At 38.1% G+C, this 19,594-nt stretch overlaps 1 protein-coding gene and 1 pseudogene across 1 annotated transcript; both read right to left on the bottom strand.

The window, feature by feature from the left end:
• Nucleotides 1–11,163: 11,163 nt before the first annotated feature.
• LOC145046638 (histone deacetylase 15-like) lies at nucleotides 11,164–12,510 on the bottom strand. Its single transcript, XM_078994919.1, has 5 exons — nucleotides 12,460–12,510; nucleotides 12,263–12,338; nucleotides 11,869–12,077; nucleotides 11,306–11,374; nucleotides 11,164–11,217 (listed from the first exon to the last, which is right to left on the bottom strand). Exons 1-5 carry the CDS (start codon nucleotides 12,508–12,510, stop codon nucleotides 11,164–11,166), a joined length of 459 nt encoding a protein of 152 aa, XP_078851045.1.
• A 9-nt stretch (nucleotides 12,511–12,519) lies between these two features.
• On the bottom strand, nucleotides 12,520–13,058 carry LOC145046637 (large ribosomal subunit protein P2y pseudogene; annotated as a pseudogene).
• Nucleotides 13,059–19,594: the final 6,536 nt, after the last annotated feature.

The raw sequence follows: 19,594 nt of genomic DNA, 5'->3' as shown, positions 1-19,594 counted from the left end.
TATTAGAATTGTAGTATCTGGCTAATATTGTTATTCTATTATAGTATTGTATTTTAAACGACAATGAGTAAAACCCATAAAATTCAAGCCAATTTATAACTTTTTAAGACATTTAAAACTATTAAGTTATTACAATTTGTTTTCAAAATAGTTTAAGCATCAGAGTGTCCCCGGAATCAAATCATGAAAATATGAAGAGGTGCATGATCACGCCTTCGCCTTCCCGCTATCATCAGAAGTACCTAAAACAAAATCATCAATTGTAAGCCCGAAGCTTAGTGAGTTTCCCTAAATTACCAACGTCATTCAGATATAAACATATCATATAACAAATATAGAACAACATGCATAATAAGTCTTCAGGCTGACTGGACCGCTTGGCAGGCTTTCAGTCTATCTGGACTGTTCTCCGAGCCGTCGACACGTCTGGACTGCCTCGCAAGGCCTTCAGCCTATCCGGACCGCTCGTTAGGTCTTCGGTCTGACTACCATACCCTTTCAGGTTTGTAGATATCTGGTCTGCCCTGGGTATGTTAGCCATCAGCACAAAGCAGGACCGCCTCAATCCATCCCAAATCAAAACAAACATGTGCACATAACTATCATATGCTAGCATACATATATAAGAATCAAATCGATCTAACAGATCATATAGCATAGCAACATCCTATAACCAGGACACCGACCTAACCAAGTCACTAAACATAAACATACCCTCATCCTAACTACCAGGATGCAAACCAATAACATATCATGCAAGTATCCCAAATACAAATCCGAAAAGGACCACCATTGGTGCCTTCGACTCTGTCAGTATAGTGAGGAGAACTCACCTGGCACTGCTGAAGTCCCGCAGATAAAATTCCAGCTACTGGTTGACAGATTCAAGAACTGTCAACATCAAACAATACCCAATTAATAATTGGGTTCCAAGCCAAGGTTCAACTCACACTCCAATGGCCTAAAAGTCAAGTAATAGGCCAAAGCCCAACATATGGCACGATTTTCCGAGTTAGGCCTAAGGCTCTACATGGTCCTTCCTTAAGGCCTATTTAATTATTCTAGTCCAAACTCTTGGTATTCCCATGGCCCAATATCACATAATCATAAAGGCCCAATTGTGGCCCATCTATGACCTAATTTTATAGATTGGACCCATGTCTCTCAAATGGGCCTTATCCTAAAACCGATACAATTATTTAGTCCATCTACTTATTCTTGGAAAGCCAATTAATAGTCCAATTACCAAAGCTCAATGGAAATGCCCAACCAAAGGCCAAAGTGAAATTAGGGTTTCAACATGAAATGACGATTAGGGTTAAGTGTTTCTTACTTAACCCATTAAGGACTTAATCCATTAAATCCAATATTACCTTAGGTTAATTTGCCAATGGTTATTAATTATTATTTTAAGTTTATTAAATAATTCCGATGCGGTCCCGATCAATCTTAAAATTAGGTTTTCATGGCATTAGGGTTTTCCAAACCCTAATTAGGGTTTCCAACCCAAATACTAGCCCATTTATCAAAAGGTTGGGCTTTTACGTTAATTCGGGCTTCTTTGGGCTCATTAGGCCCACTAAAGTTTCATTGGGATCATAAGGGTTTTATTGGGTCCACTAGGGTTTCATTGGACTCACAAAGTCCAAACAACCCAAATGAGTCAAAACGCAAACGGGGCACACCGCCACCCAACTCGATGGCTGGTGGCGGTAGCCACCACCTCATGATGGTGGTTATGGATTTTTCTATTGATTATTCTGGCATGATTACAATTACAACCCAATCCAAATAACATACACATATATACTAACACACACACACACACCTAAATGCATAGAAAAAACACGTACACAACCACCTTCCATGGTGGCTGGTGGTGACAGAATAATGGCAATGGATAGTGGCAATGGTGGTTCCTTTCCTAGATCTCCATCCTGCATCACATGCATACGACTTCTCGCTACTGAAACACACACCCAAACGAACATCTTGAGGCAGCAGCATCAACGGTTGTGATGGCAGAACGGACGAAAGAGCTGCAGCGGCATCGTGACGGTGATGGTTGGTGCTTTACAGCCTCAGCAACAACATATATCCCTTCCCTACATGAAAACACTACTCCAAACCCTCGACTAGGCAGAAGGTGACGCGTTAAATGATGGCGAAAGGCGGAATGGTCGTGGTGGTGCTTTGGTTGGCGACCTCGACAACGGTAGTGGGGCGGCGACGGACGTCGGTTGAAGCAGCGGTCATGTTCTCTAGCTTACACGTTAGTCTCAAGTCTTCCTTGGTCTCATCGGAACAAGGCCAAAAGCGGCAGTAACAGAGCAGGGCTCGACAGTGACTTTGTCTTCAACGGAATCGGTTCGGCGGCTACATGGCGGCTTTCATGCAACGAAAGGGAGTTGGCGGTTGGAAGGAGTGAAAGCTTAAGGTGGCGGCTGAATGGAATTGAGGTTAGGGTTACCAGGGATGACGGGTTATATACCCCAACTCGCTTATAACTTTTATTTCATAATGATGGAACCAGCCCCTCCATCTTGTTTTTCCTTCAAATTAGATCCAATTATTACCAAATGGCCCTTCCTATACAAAGCCCTTTTTAAGTTAGGTCCAGAACTTACCATTTAGTCCAAATGATACCAAACACCCCCTGAAACCTAAAATCCTTTGCAAAATAAATCCCGAAATTATACTTTAACCCCTGCGGACACAAATATTTTCATTTGGCTTCCCAAAACCCACAACCCGCTAATTATCATTTGATTTTGGGCTATAATAATATAAAATAATAATAAAATTACTTCTTGAGGTCCCGGGTTTATTATTTAATTATTCTATTTTAAACAGGATGTTACAACTCTGCCCAACTTAAATTGGATTATGTCCTTGAAATCGTTTCTTATCATTCCTTACACGCCAGAAAACTTGAGCAACACGGCCACAACTACGAGCATAACCCTAGCCTTTCCAAGGTAACCATAACCAACCCTCGTAGGGTTCTTAAACCTGACGATAAACAAATTCATTGAAATATGATCACATTTACTCTATCCAAAACCTGAAGTCTTGAGATGGTCTGGCTCCCTGACAGACCTCTCATACCAAATCATCATTGTTGAGCCCAGTCCTCTTGTCTCTCATTTAACTATTCAAATTTTGATATATGGGGGTTCGAACATCTAGATACTTCTCATACACTTGAAGACCCAATTTGACAATATCGTCGTAACCACGGAAACTGTCTGAACACCGATCTACCTGAAGCAGTATGATACCACATTGCTGCTTTCCAAATCTACCAAGACCTCCCTGGTCTTTATTCGTTCTCTAGTCATCTAAAATACCGGGTTCCGACCTGGTCGCGGAGCTAAAGGACTCCCACATAGTTGCCTCACACGACTTCTGAATGAAATCCTTCCTTGGAAATAGTTGCCACTAGTTCTCATGCCACTACAACTCTAACAACCTCCTGATCCTACTGATCAGATCCATCCATCGAATCCCATTGTTACCAAATCCATGGCTAAAAGAGATTGCTACATAACTAATGGTAGCCTTACATCACAAGCAACCTTAAGCAATCCATTTCTTCCTTGATCTCATAATTGTAGTGACGTTCCTACAGTCTTGTCACTAGCTTAACTAGGTCTAATCGCTCTGTGGAAACCCATAAACCCATTCGTGGATTTCCATATCCTCACTGCTACAACCGAATTGGTGGTTACTAATTTCCCTTCCGCGTCCTAACAACAAGCTCATGCTATCTACTAACCTAGTCAATGTTGCAGCTACACCCAAAGATTTACATCACTCTAGAACTATCTGCTAACATTGTGAATGCTATGGCTACACACGTAGACTTACAACACTTCTCACACTATCTGCCAACCTGGTGAATGCTACGGCTACACCCGTAGACTTACAAAACTTCCAAAACCGGTCGAACACGCACTTGACCTAACACACAACTAAACTAAATTCATGACAAGAATCCCAACCTGATTTTCCCAAGTTCTGATTGTTAGATTAGATGTCTAAGCCCATAAGTATTATTGGTATGTACTTGACCCAAGAGTAGCATGGTCCATTTGGGTTACATATGATTAGGACAATTTGTTAGGATGGATTCTTGAGAGAAGGTTATATATATGATTTATTAATATATTATAAGTTATAATATATTAATATGAAATCATATGTCTTAATTAGTATTGATCAAGAATTAATTCGGAATTAATTTAGCGATCAAAGGTGACTAATTAAATCTATGGGGACTAATTATGGTAATTAGTTATATTTATATGTGTTGAGCTTATGATCCATGTTGGACCAAGTTTATGTATGGATACATAAAGCGTTGGGCCACATGAACCATGGATCATAAAACCCATGGGTATGGATTTCGGTTATACCCATGACCCTTGGAATCCTACATATAAATAGGTGAGTACATAGCCAAAAACATGTCTAAGGTTCTTGGAGTTCATATGGATGGTTTTTGGTGTATGAAGATTCTCTCTCAAGTTTCATCCTTTGTCCATGATGTGTTGTGACTTCATCTGAGGCTTCCACACTATTGGGGCTAAGATCTTAAGGCCAAATACATCAATACTTCAAGCTACATAAAATGTATTTTACCCTAACTACTATCTTATATGGCTTATGTCAAATACATGCTAGTTATAGGTTTAATGCCTTTGAAACCATTTGCATGTATAATTTGTGAAAACATGTGACAACCTGAAGTTCGTTCCATCATTTGTAACCATTTTTGATTAATATATTCGTCGTTTTAAATTTCGTTAACGTTACATCATTAAATTAAGTCATAAATGTGGGATTTCTACTATGACTTAATGGGTGTCCAAATGTGTTTAGAACTCATATTAACACTCCAGATTAGTAATCGGGAACATTTTAGAATCGACCATATCGGGTTACGACAACTTAATTGGGTGTGACCAAAAGCCACGTCTAACGTCGGTATCCGGTAGAATTCCACTTTGTCCTGAACTTGGAACATATTTAAAGTGGTTTAAGCTTCCATTTGAAGCTTTTGCTCTCTCTCACTACTCTCTCTAACCTCTCTCCTCAAACTGAAGATTTAGGTCCAAAATCATCAAATTTAAGCTCCAAATCACCAAGGTAATTACCCTAAATCCTAGTATAGCGTCTTAGACCTTCAAATTCATGGTCAAACTATGGAATAGGACCATTATCATGAGTTTACAGCCCTAGAACAGTCCTAGGCCGTGAACTCATATAAAATAGGTTTTCGAGCCCAAAAACCCTTCCAATCGAACCTTTGGATCTTAGATATGGCTTAATGGCTTAATGGAATGGACTTATAGCACCTTGAATCCAACTTTTGAAGAGTAAACATGAGTTTACTGCCCAAGAACATGCTTTGGCTGTAAACTCACTACCATGGAGAGTAAACTCAAATTCACGTGTTTAAATGCCACTTAAACACACCAATAGCCTTGGATTAAATTCTAGAATCAACCACAATCGATTTAGGGGCCTTAAACTTGATGAAAACCATGCCTTTCACGGCCGTAAACCCCCTAGAATGGGTTCTTGGGCCGTAAACTCATATACACTAGCCAAATGATGCCCTAAATTCATTATAAGGCTTGTAAAATTGGTTTGAATCATATATGATTAATCTAGGGCCACGAAATCATGAAAGGAATGGGTATATAGGAGCTTACAGCCGTAAACGCCTAGTTTAGGTCCGTAAACTCCCTTTGATGGTCCCTTTGGTGGTTTAACTCATTCCTATGCCTTAGATTAAATCATAGCAACTCTTCCCAAGTGTTATTTGACCATTTGACACCATAATACCCCATATTCATGAGTTCACGGCCGTGAACTCATGTGGTCATAGTCTTAGGGCCGTAAACTCCCTAAGGAGTTTACTTTTGAAGAGAAAACTCATTATCCAAAGCCCTATACGTCCGTAGATGTCACCCGGGTCACTCCAAACACTTGACTGAAGTGTTTTCTCGTATTGGAGTGTATAATCATATGTAATTAGTGATTTAAAGTCTAAATAGATACATTTGTATACCATTTCATATTACATAGGAACCTCACACGTTATCAATCCCCAAACCGACATTTAGCATCCAAACCATCACGTTTTCTCGTCTGGTGAGTTCATACCCCTACCCATTTTCAATGTTTTCACTGTTTTCAGGGGGGAATACAAGCAAAGTACAAGGGATACTTGTACTGAAAAATGGTTTTATATATGTTATGTTTCATATTTCATTTGCTTTTAACATTAACAGTCGTAACAAACAACCGTTGAACTTGCAGAACACACTATCATATTATTTGTGAAAAACATTATAAATTGTTGTATTTTATTTTTTCACAAATGGTTTTTCCCACATCATAACAGTTAAAATCATAACATTGAACTTTGAACATGAAACTTAGAACATTGTTTTGTCCTCGGTAACACTCCACAGAGATATGCGAGAGGAGGATCGTCATTTGATCTTTCTGTATTATTACTAGTAAATTTGTTATTCCTATAAATTGGAGACACGTCCTCGGAGAACACTCCACGGAGATACGCGAGTGGAGGACCGCCCTAGTAACCAGAATCTCTTAGATAGTGAGCGTGAGTTGAGCGTATAGATCTATACAGGGCTGACTACCCCGCACCTGGCTGCTAGCTACAGCCGAATCAAAAGGTTCAAGGGTGACGAAAGTCATAAAGTGAGATGGAGTACTTATTGCCATCTTTAGTCTATCGTATGGTTATGGAACACGCAATCTGGATAACAGAGATTTACTTTTTAGTAATAATGGATTTCAGTAACTAGTTTACTTTGTAGTTATTAGTTTTATATACGTGTTAAAACTAATACATTTCAGTACACATCTTTTACATTACATTTCGGATTGGTAAACTAACATACATTTCACAAGGATAACCAGGTTTTTAGTATACATCTTTCACATTACATTTTAGATCAGTAGCCAGCTTTTAGGAAAATTTGGGATTTTCCTGGGATAACAATTAAACATAACCAGAACCATGTAACATAACAGATAACTAAACTTTACATAAAAGAAAATATGGGATTTTCTTGGGTTGTAAATTTTTCAGAAACCGAAAGGAAACTCGTACATTTTCAGAAAACAAAACCACTTATGAACTCACCAGCTTTATGCTGATTTTTAAAATGCTTGTATTCTCAGGTCCGCATTAGACAGGTACCCGATGATCCTTTTGGCGAAGACGGAGTATGTAGAAGACACGTCTTGCTTTTGTTCACATATATACATATGTATCACACTTGTACAAATTTACTTTTGAAACAATGTAAAATTTCATATGTAATGTAATGGTTGTTTACTTTGCTTACTATGTGCATTGGATTTGATACTCAACGTAGAGTCCGCCCCATAAATGTTTCCGCCTTGGTTTTCGGGGTGTGACAGATTGGTATCAGAGACCTTGTTTATAGTGAGTAAAGTATACCAAACCTTACATGGTATAAACTATAAACACTAAGGGGCCTAAGTGCTCTGAACTAAAAGTATATTCCAAAGTATAAGTATTTTCAAAAGTATACAAGTATACCTAACCGTCGAGATCCGTAACTACAAGTAGAACAAACACATAAGTAAATGGGTGTTATATGTTGCGGTTAAACCTTGGCAGTTATGTAGTCATGTCTAGGATAAATATAGCCTGGCCAACTATATTCATTCGAGACACGACCAACATGTTCTTGGGAGTGACTGTGGTGTTCAGCATGCCTAAAACTTACCCTAATACCCCAAACATCGAACCATGGTCGTAGCAAATCATGAAATACTATAGGAGTATTTATCGAGCCAATCCTTTGTAGAAATCCTCATTCAAACGTTGTTCCCTGATCATTCCTTTAGCGATAATTTATCTGCTTTGATAGCTCTTTCCAACTTTATCGCTTATTCAGAATATATAACTGTCATATCTCTTGATTCAATTCGGCGGACTTATCTTCCTCTCTTTCCTGATCTTATTAGATGAAGATGCCTCTAAGAAAGAGACCCAACTCAAAGACCAACAACCCTCCACCACCACCTTCTCCTCAAATTGATCTCGTAACGCTTCAGACAGCTATTACTGCTGCAGTAACATCCGCCATGTCACAAATGAACCCCAGTAGTTCAGGAGGTGGTCCCCAGCCCCAAAACCCAGAAGATAGCCAGAGAAACCGAAAATAGGGTTCCTATAAAGATTTCATGAACGCGAAACCCACGTCCTTTGATGACACTGGAGGTGTCATTTCCCTCACCTGATGGTTCGAGAAAATCGAATCCATTTTGAAATCTATGCTTGTTCGGAGTCCGATAAAGTAAAGTTCGCAGCTTGTACCTTTATCGATAAGGCGCTGACTTGGTGGAACGACCGATTCAAATCCCTGACCCTACCTGTAGCCAATGCTATAGGATGGGAAGCCATGAAAGAACTTCTTCTAGCTGAGTACTTCCCTCAGGGCAAAATACATAAGTTAGAGCACAAGCTCTGGAACCTGAAGATGAAGGGTTCCGATATTGCCGCATACACCTCGAGGTTTGATGACCTGGCACTACTCTGTCCAGGAATGGTTACCCCGGAGAGTAAGAAGATAGAGAGATTTATTTGGGGGCTGAACCAACCAACCAAAGGAAATGTCGTATCTACGAGGCCGGATACTTATGATAGTGCCAAAAGCTTAGCCCAGACCCTGATTGATCACAGTGATGAGGTTGTGGAAACAACCACCACTCCTGAAATGACCAAGAGGAGTGGCGAGAAAAGAAAGTTTTGGAAGAAGAAGAAAGCCCAACCTTCTCATGGATCCTTAAAGAAACAACATATTGTAGTAGTCCATGCTGCTACTACCCCTGTTGCTACTGCTTCTGCCGTCGGATCCACAGCCCAAGTACCTACTAGTAGGTATGTTGGTAGCCTTCCTCTGTGTGAAAAGTGCAAATACCACCATAACCTCGACCGCTGCCGTGATCTGTCATGCACCAACTGTGGTAAAAAGGGGCATACAACTTGATTCTGCAAGGCACCAGCCCAATCAGCCAATCAATCTTCTGGAGCAGGTGTTGGTCAAGCCTGCTACAATTGTGGAGAAGTTGGGCATTTCAAAAGAAACTGCCCCGAGAAGGCAACAACTGATAATACCGGAAGAGTCCAAGCCATGGGACAGGAGGAGGCAGTCGCCGATCCCACAGTTGTTTCGGGTACGTTCCTTCTCGACAACTATTATGCTAGTATTCTTTTCGATTCGGGTGCTGAAAGAAGTTTTGTTAGTCATACGTTCAAACATAATCTAAAACCTAATCCCCAACCATTAACCGAAACGTTTACCATCGAGATGGCTAACGGTGAGAAAGAAAGCGCTCGCGATATATTCATAGGCTACACCCTTACCCTAAACGATCATTCTTTTCCCATTGATCTTATGCTAGTCTCCATAAAGAGATTTGATGTTATCATTGGCATGGATTGGTTAAGTCCCAATCATGCTAATATCCTTTGCTACGAAAAAACCATCTGTCTAAATCTTCCTGCGAGTCAAACTCTCATGATCTATGGCGATAAACTTAGTTCCAATCTTTGCATCATTTCCTGCATCAAAGATCAGAAATTCTTGCGAAAGGAATGCTAAGCATTCCTAGCCCATGTAATCAACGAGAAACAGGAGACTAAAGACCTCGCGAGCATCCCTGAATTCTGTAACTTTCCTGATGTATTTCTGGAAGAGCTCCCAGGAATTCCTCCCGAACGTTAGGTCAAATTTTGCATTGACCTAATTCCTGGAGCCACCCCCATAGCCAAGTCTCCATATCGTTTAGCTCCAGCAAAAATGTAGGAGTTATCTAGCCAACTCAATGAATTACTCAACAAAGGGTTCATCAGACTGAGTACCTCACAATGGGGAGCTCCGGTTTTATTTGTAAAGAAGAAAGATGTATCCTTCCGGATGTGTATCGACTACCGTGAGCTGAACAAGTTGACCGTCAAAAACCGATATCCCCACTACTAGAAAAAAGGCCTTTTACGACGCTCATTGCACGTTGTAAAACGCTCAGACGACGCGCAAATGCGCGTCAAAGAAGGCCCTGTCATAAAGAGAGACGACGCGCTTTTGCGCGTCGTCTACAGACGACGCGCATTTACGATGCGCATTTACGACGCGCGTTTACGACACGCAATGCGTATCAAGGAAGGCCCTGTCATAAAGGAAGACGACACGCATTCGCATGTCGTAACCTTACGACGCGCGTGTTAATGACACGCAATGCGTATCAAGAAAGCCCCTGTCAAGAAAGGCCATGTCATAAATGAAGATGACACACATTTTTGCGTATCATAATTTTAAATGTTTAAAAAAAATATTTTTAATAGATTTACTAATTTTCAAATTAAATTTAAATTTAATGCCTCATAATAGAAAATAAAATATCATTAACAAAAAATATAATCCATTTCATAAAATTTAACGTCATATACAAATAATCATTCCAATAGTAAGTAAATGTAACACATTGCTAATATTGCATAATATTTATTATTGAAAACAAAACATGTACAACATTAAAAGAAACCCTTGAATAAATTCTCCTTTGACAATCACCTTTGACAATTTTCTTTCTAAAAGAATAACCTGAATGCAAGAACTTTGAGAGGCTGCAAGGCACTAATATGTCAAATTTGTTTGTCTGCATGTTTTCAGCCAAATATAGGAAATTTCAGGAGTATGTATACATGTCATTTACATATATATATATATATATATATATATATATATATATATATATATATATATATATATATATATTGACATAACATAAAGCATACATTGACATAACATAACTAATTCCAAACAATTCAAACATGACAAAGGGAAAACAAAGGTGGCATACCTGATGCATTCACCCTCATCTTACAAGAAACCCTGCATTTGCTTCAATTTGCCAATTTCACGTTTCAGGTATCGATTTAAAGAATTGGTGGGATCGCAAGCATGACGTACCGGAGGGCGTTTCTGTCGGCGATCGATACGCAATCGTACCCCGTTTGGGATCAAGCCGTTTGGAACGTGGATCGTGACTACTTTGGCGAATCATGTGACTATGGTCCCCAACTCCTCAACGACTCCATGGAACATTTACACAATACCCTTCTCCACCCATGGACCCCACCTGATAACATATATAAGAGTGAAATGACCATTTTACCCTTCTCGATGTAAAAAATGAGAGAGAAAAAAAAAATTAGGGTTATGTTTACCTCATGGGCAACGCCTGTACCAGGGTAGAATTTTCCACCTTCATGTCTATGTAAGGATATATACAACACCTATAACAATTAAAACCAGTATCATCAGAAATAGTCAGATAGTAATCTACAATGTTATTTATGATTTAAAATAAATTAATCAACTATATTGTTTTATATTTATGTTGAGTTTCATTTTTTTTATAGGAGAATGAATGATAGTTAATTTTACATGGCCTCCTGCAATTTATTACCAGGAAACACTTATAGTGTTTATGTTTTTTTTTTAAATATCACAAACTCTTTGTGGTTAACCAAGAAAAAAATTATTTCTGTGGTTAAACCAAAAAAAATACAGAATATGGAGTTAACCATATAATAATAATATCATTAACAAGTTGAAGAAAGTAGTATCAATTATTGCACGAATAAAAAAAATAAAAATAAAATTACTGTTTTGTTCTGCTCAAATATTTCTTGAGTTCCATTTTCATGGTGTACATCCCGTAAATAAATAAGGTTAGATAACTACAACTCATAGTTTTTTTTTTTTTTTTAATTACAAAGATTATTACCCAATCAACAATCAAGACTTTTTTTGCTCCTGCAGCTTGTGCTGCTGATGCAGCAATGGCTGCATTGTTATGCAGACAGAATCCTATTGCTTGTCTCACTCCAGCATGATGACCTGGAGGATGCACCTGACCCATGACCCATGACCCATGACCCACGACCCATGATCCATCAAACATAAAGATTAATGTACCTAGCAAATAACTGTTCTCTAATATTACAAATTTTATAAAATTTTAATTTGCAAAACTAAAAGATTAAACATAAAAGCTCATTAGAATCCAAATAACTGTTCTCTAATATTACAAATTTTATAAATAAAAATGGGTTATATTGCAAATTTTCATTCCATTCCTTCAAAATGAGAATTTACAAAAGAGAAGGAATCACACACACCTGCAGTTGCCAGGCTAGCAGCAATTGCTCGAAGACGATCTGGTCTTTCTGGATGAGGAAGAGACTTCCTTTCAACCTAAAAATTATAAAGATCAAAAAATGATGACATCAAAGTTTTTTATTTATAAAACCATCAAGACTATTAAAAATAATTTTTTTAAAAAAATGAAAATTGAAATATCGGGAAGAATTCTTACTTCAGAATGAAGCAACATCCTGTCATCCAAATTAACAAAAGTAAAGGTCATATAAAACTATGTTAAAAAACATTTGATGTATAAAAACTAAAAAGAAACTTTTGCAAGGTCTTACAAAATTCTTCATTTGAAGATGACACTAACAAAATACTACCAAAAAATCATATCCAAAAACCACAAAAGAACATGCTTCATACCATCCTCAGTCAAACAAACTGAATCCCATATCCTGCAAAAAAATATGAAAAAAAAAAGATAGTCAAAAACATGCAACCATAAAAAAAACAATTTAAAAACAAACAATGAAGATCAATGGATATAAAAGAGCTTACATCATCGGACTCTTCTTTCTCTACAACTTTCTCCTCTTTCTTTAGCTCAGCTGCAGCAGCTGCAGCGGGAGCAGCACCACTACCACCTGTGGCGGCAACTGCAACACCACCACCGCCACCTGAAGGAACAGAAGCCAACTTCTCCCTTCCAGATGCAATCAATTCGGTGATATCTTTACCCTTAACCTCCGACAAGAGTAATTCAATTCTATCTTCATCAGCATCAGCTTCAACTGCATTAGTGAATATGATCATTATAATTGCCATTAAGCAAATCATACAGTTTATGAAGTTCAGGGTTTACATGGATGCAACATGGCACCTTAATTAGTGAGGACTGTTGGAACAGGTCCCAACCTTCTCACTCACACAACACAGATATATATGTATGCAGAAAGCAAATATAGAGATATGAAAGTACTTTGGACTCAAAGCTGCTGCACACTGACTTCTCATATTCAGAAAACAAAGGCTATATATATAGCCTGTAGTACATATCCAATGGAAACAAACTAAAACAGTCTACAAGGTTCTTATCTCTTGATCTTGCTAAACTTACTATTTTCTTCCTTGATTCGAACTTTCTTGTTTGGTCACTTCGAATCTTATTACTTGCTATTCAAACCACTTAGGTTTGATCTTGCTATCTTGCTTCAATCTTCCTCTATCTTGCTTAGACTCTTGCTGTACCTTGCTTCAATTTTCTTTCCTTCTCGATCAAAAGTGATCGCTTGCTGCTTCTTTCTTCTTTCTTGCCTGCTAGCATGTCACACAGTTGTGTTGTTTTCTTCTTCTTCTTCTTCTTTCTTCTGATCACAAAGACCTAGCACCACCGAGTCCTTTTTCCTGCTTCACTCTCTACAATGAATCTATCTCTCGGCAATGGAGGTGATCGGCTCCAACAATGATCGACCTCTTCTCTCTTGTCTCTCTTCTTTCTTCTTTCTACTTTCTTCATTCTTTTTTCTTCGTGTCTTTTCTCTTTCTTCTTTCTTCTTTCTACTTTCTTCATTCTTCTTTCTTCTTGTCTTTCTTTCTTTCTTCTGATTGTTGCCAATCAAACATTCTTTCTCTTGCCGACCTGCTGCTGCTTCTACTGCTCTTGTTGCCCTGCAGCCAAAAGATCCTCCCTCCAAAAGATCCTCCCAAAATCATCAATCACAATTACAGAAGTTACAGTTAGATATTCCACAAAGTCCAAATCTAGAAAATGAAGATGCTCACATAAAGCCCAATCACGATGGATCAATGATTTCAAAAACGAAATGACAGATTAAGGGTGAATCGAATTGTAAAAATTATCTATTTCTAAGCGAGCATCCGAGTGTAATTAAGATCTAAGCCGCATCACAACAAATCAAATATTCAAATTAACGAAACTTACGAGAGATTGGAATTGTCCGTACAGTTTTGTTCCAGTGGCGGATGAGGCATTTTATCAAACATGTTGCGTGCATCATCGATTCTTCCCCATTTACTGTATAAGTCGATTTCTCGATTTCTATTTCTCTTTCTCCCATTCCAGTCTCCGACTTTCTGTTGTTGTGATTTGAGTAGTGCCACCACTCCTCCGAAGCCTCTGAGTTTTCTCGGTCTAGGTCACCAGACCTAATGTTGTTGGCAAGGGTAGGCGAGGTGAGATTGCCGGAGATGAGGGGCTCCATCGGCTGGGTAACGCTGGAAAGCGTTGGATGGTGGGGCAGGGCTAGACGGAGGTCAGAGGTGGGAGGCGCCAACACCAAGAGAAATGTCGGAGGTGGGAGAAGCTGTCGACGTCGAGAACCGAGAAGAAGAGAAAGGGTTTATTGAAGTGAGAATGAGAGAAAGGGAAGTTGAAGAGAGAATGAGCAGTACAGGAGGGCATAATAAGGGCAAGTTCTTGAAAAAAAATCCCTAGCTACTAGGGAAATTAAAGTGGAGGGAGAAAAAAAAGGAAGGCGGGGATTTTAAGTTTTTGGGATTTCATTTTCCCCGGATGGAACGCGCGCGTTCTATTAAAATTTATAAAGCGACGGTTGTAGACGACACGCAGGTGCCCTCAGTGTTTTTATTTTTTTTTGTTTAGACACTAATTTTAGGGCACGCAAAAATGCGCGTCTGAAATCCTTTAAATTTTGGAAGAGATGACATTATTTTTTAGACACTCACCTTTGCGTATCATAAATCACTGCGTGTCATGGTTCGCGCGTCGTAAAAGGCTATATTTCTAGTAGTGCCCCTTCCACGAATAGATGACCTCTTTGATCAACTTCAGGGAGCCAACTATTTCTCGAAGATAGACCTTAGGTCATGGTACCATCAGCTACGAGTTCATGAGAGTGATGTTTCTAAAACAGCTTTAAGGACATGGTATGGACACTACGAGTTCGTAGTGATGCCCTTCGGTCTAACCAATGCACCGGATGTGTTCATGGACCTATTGAACCAGGTGTTTCATCCCTTCTTAGACAAATTCGTCATTGTGTTCATTGATGACATCCTTGTCTACTCCAGAAGCGAAGAAGATCACAAACAACACTTGAGATTAGTGTTGGAAACCTTTAGATCCGAGAAGTTGTACGTGAAATTTTCAAAGTGTGAATTCTGGATTCGGAAGGTAACTTTCCTCGGTTACGTGGTAAGAGAGGAGGCTATTCATGTGGATCCTTCCAATATTAAAGCGATAGAGAATTGGTCGGTACCGAAAACACCCACAGAAAGCCGTCAATTCTTGGGTCTCGCCGGCTATTATCAGAGAATCATCCAGAATTTTTCCAAAATCACCAAACCCCTAACCACTCTAACACAGAAAGGTGTACCCTTTTATTGGAGTGAAAAGCAAGAAACAACATTACAGACATTAAAGCAAACCTTGTGTAGTGCACCTGTTCTGTCCCTACCCAAAGGGACAGCGGAATTCATAGTCTATTGTGATGCGTCTAATCAGGGCTTAGGCTGTGTGCTTATGCAAAGAGGAAAGGTAATTGCTTATGCCTCGAGACAACTAAAGGCACATGAGGTCAACTATACCACACACGACTTGGAATTAGGAGCCGTAGTCTTTGCACTGAAGATTTGGAGACATTATCTCTACGGAACCAAGTGTATGATCTTTACTGACCATAACAACCTGCAACACATCCTCAATCAGAAGGACTTAAACATGAGGCAACGGCGATGGGTAGAGCTGCTCAACGATTATGAGTGCAAGATTCGCTACCATCCCGACAAGGCCAATGTGGTAGCAGATGCCCTTAGCCGAAAGAAATGTTCAAGCCGTAAAGTAAGGACACTGACGATGACTATCCATTCCCATTTATCCATGCAAATCCGAGACGCCCAGATAGAATCCCTCAAACCCGAGATCAAATCAAGGGGAAGCATGGTCGGTTGACTTTCCCAACAAATATGCTCCATTGCTTCGCCAAATCATTTTTGATTCAGCAGCAATGAGCATGTAAGTTAGGTCAATGAGGTTATCGTCATGATCCATCATATAATACTTTCTTTTGAACTCATTATATGATTCAGGGAGCGATTGCAGAACCCAGTTCACAACCAACTCATCGGGAAATGACACACCCAACATTTTCAACCTATCAATGTGTGATTTCATTCCTAGAACGTGGGTGCACACGGATTTACAATCTTCATGTTTCATTTCCAATAGGGCCTTAGTGATATTGAACCTTTCAATTCTTCTATCTTGTGGTTTAGGGAGAACAATTGGAGGAGGTGGAGGAAGTGAATCATGATTTCTTGTTCCTCGATCGAATCGTGGAATACCATCTTCATGTGGAATGCTTGTTCCACGGGATTTGGGAAGACCATGGTTGTCGAACTTTGACATCTACAAAACGGGAGAAAACAAATTCAAGTTAGTTGATCGATTGAGTCCTTAGTATATCACCCAAATGAGATACTAAGGCTAGGACCCAACACAATACGCTACAACCTAGAAAAGGGATGTCGTAATCTAGTTGCAAAATATTTGAAGGTAAGTGAATGACGATTCACTAATTTCCACCATGAAAAACAAAAAAGAAATTTAAGTTTTAAATCTATGAAAACTCCTAGATCCTTTGAGATTCATTGAACATTTCAATGGCATGTTTAAATCTCGATATGCCCCTCTTGTTTGTGACTGGGATGCCGAGGATCACAAAGCGGGTGTGAATAACCATGCAAACTTACATGGTGCCCTCACATGTTACAGTCACCTATTTGATGTGCCGGTAAACCACACACGCTCCACTAACATCTTCGCAAGGGCACAAAGTGTAATTTCATGGAATTGCATCAATTCACTTTGCCTAGGTAACTAAGATTGGGAATTTGAAAAACATTTAGTTACTTTGTATTTCATTATACTTATAATGGAAGGTTTCGTCCTATCTTACCCGTTCGGCTAACGACCCTGCACTAGTCAAGAGTGCGGTGGGTAAGGGTGGATACCCATTCAATCGCCATATTATAGGCAATTTCCTTAAACACCCCTTATAGACCAGCTTCGTGAATGAGGCCTACTAACGGTAAGACTGACTTTTACTCATACATATATATAATGTTAGACTTTTAATGTTATATATATAGTATAGGGTGCATTTTACACTTTTAAAATATTAGGTGATCAAATTTAACAATTATACTTTTAATTCAATTAAATTGTAAACCTAAACTTTTATGGATGTATTAAACCTCTTTTAATTATACACCTTAATTAATTAATAAAACCATAAGGGTGTGATTTGAACTTTTCAAAACATTACAAGGGTTTTAGAATTTAACATTCCTAATTAACTTTTAATCAACTTTTAAATTCCAAAACTTGAGGGCAAGTTTTGAAACACTTCAAAACATTAGGGTTTAGAATTTATATATATATACATATATATATATATATATATATATATATATATATATATATATATATATATATATATATCACAATTAAAGAATTAATCAAAATTTAAATTCAAAACTTGAGGGCAAGTTTTAAAACCCTTTTCAAAACATTAGGGTTTTTACTATTTAAATTTCAAAACTTCAAAACTTTTGGGTTCAAATTTAAACTATAAAACCTAAAGGGGAAAATATGAAACTTTCATAACAACAATGATCAAATAAAAAATAATTCAAATTAACATTTAATCACATAATTATCCATATTTGATTTATTTAATGATTTCTTGCAAAACAATTTATCAATTTACTCAAAATAATTAATCAATTATCACATAAGGAAATAATTATCTTATTAATTGATAAATATCTTCAATTAGATCAAAATTATAGTCAAATATATCATATAATCGGATTAATATTGATCTAACATGATAAGGTAACTATCCATAAGCAAAAACAGCAAGAAAACCTGAGATTCCCTCCTTCTGACGAGCTGACTCGTTGAGTCAGGATTGGATTCGTCGAGTTTGCATGGACTCGGCGAGTCAAGCCTCCAAAACACCAAAAAACAATTTTTTTCAGTTATACAACGCATCAATACAATTGAAACCAAGCTAGGCTCTGATACCACTGTTGGGTTTTGGTCATAAGACATCCTATGTTCTCATACAAACCCTAAAGCTTGGATCTAGGTTTCTCTATTGTACATGCTTTGAATCCAAGACTATAAACCCTAATTCTAGCATATAAATAATCATATTAGCCATAAGAATAAGTTTAAGATATTACCTTGATTTTTATATAGCAATAACAATCCTAATTCCTCCTTGAATTGACTTTGGAAGGCTTAGAGTCACAAGTGTCACTCCTCTAATGGCTTACAAACACCAAGAGCAAATGGAGAAGTTATAAAGAGAGAGGAGAGGTATAAGAATTCGTCTCTAGGACCTCTTGGGAAGGGATACACGAATTCATGAGCCTTAGGGGGTTTATATAGGTGTAAAGATTAGGGTTTTAGTCCTTATCCTTATCTAGTTGCATGCCTACCAAGTAACCATAAGATAAGTCTTAGAAACCCTTATCCTAGTTGAATTCTAAGGCCTTATCACCTTAGAACCGTCCAACCCATTAATAAGATAATCCTTACCTTATTTTGTAACTATCACATAATTAGAATTCAACCCCTCTATTTTAATTAATTACACTTGATCACAAAATTAATTCCTAATTAATTATTGACCAATATTAATTAAACAAGTATGATTTCTCCTTTAATATATTATTCTCATAACATATTAATAAATCATAATAACCTCTCTATCTCTATTTATTTCTCCAATCAAGTTGCTTTGGTGAAGGCAACCCAAAAGGACCATGCACCATCGGGTCAAGTACATACCAAAATAGTTATGGACTTAGACACTAATCCAACAAAAACATGTTCATCAATTAAAGAACATGTGACATGAGTGTAGAATGGACATAACCTTCCATGAAAATAAAAAACAAAGTAAACTAAATTGGGTGAGCCTCAAGATGATGATCTTAGCTACACCCAGGGTCTTTAAGAAGCATATTAGAACAAATCTCTCAATGACCAACTTTAGTAAAGCACAAATAGTTACTCTGACCAGGGGTGCAAACAAACCCTATGTACATATCATGTGACAGCCAACATAAACCATACATAGAGTAACCAGGCGAAAGAGTATATGTGATAAATAGAAACATTCATAACCATGAAAAGCAAACATCGTTCAAATGATCGGACTCCTAAATTTAAAAGATGGCTAGAAAGGGCAGTAAAGACAACAAAAAAATAAGGAAAATACTGTCAAATGGGGTTACATCAAAACAAGCCAAACATAAAACTACTTATCAACAGGAGTGTTATCATCACCAAAAGGAAGGCTTGAACC

Source organism: Lactuca saligna, chromosome 5, assembly GCF_052625555.1.
Source record: "Lactuca saligna cultivar CGN05327 chromosome 5, ASM5262555v1, whole genome shotgun sequence".
In the NCBI taxonomy this organism is placed as follows: Eukaryota; Viridiplantae; Streptophyta; class Magnoliopsida; order Asterales; family Asteraceae; genus Lactuca; species Lactuca saligna.
The sequence above is the reverse complement of the archived record's forward strand: the minus strand, read 5'-3'. Positions and strand labels throughout refer to the sequence as shown.

What these genes read in the sequence shown, in the direction of transcription:
- LOC145046638 (XM_078994919.1), bottom strand. Translation starts at nt 12,510, where the DNA reads ATGACCTTTACTTTTGTTAATTTGGATGACAGGATGTTGCTTCATTCT. An exon ending in GGATGTTGCTTCATTCTGAA is followed by an intron (nt 12,339 to 12,459) that starts GTAAGAATTCTT and finishes TATAATTTTTAG; the next exon opens with GTTGAAAGGAAGTCTCTTCC. An exon ending in AAGTCTTGATTGTTGATTGG is followed by an intron (nt 11,375 to 11,868) that starts GTAATAATCTTT and finishes TAATTGTTATAG; the next exon opens with GTGTTGTATATATCCTTACA.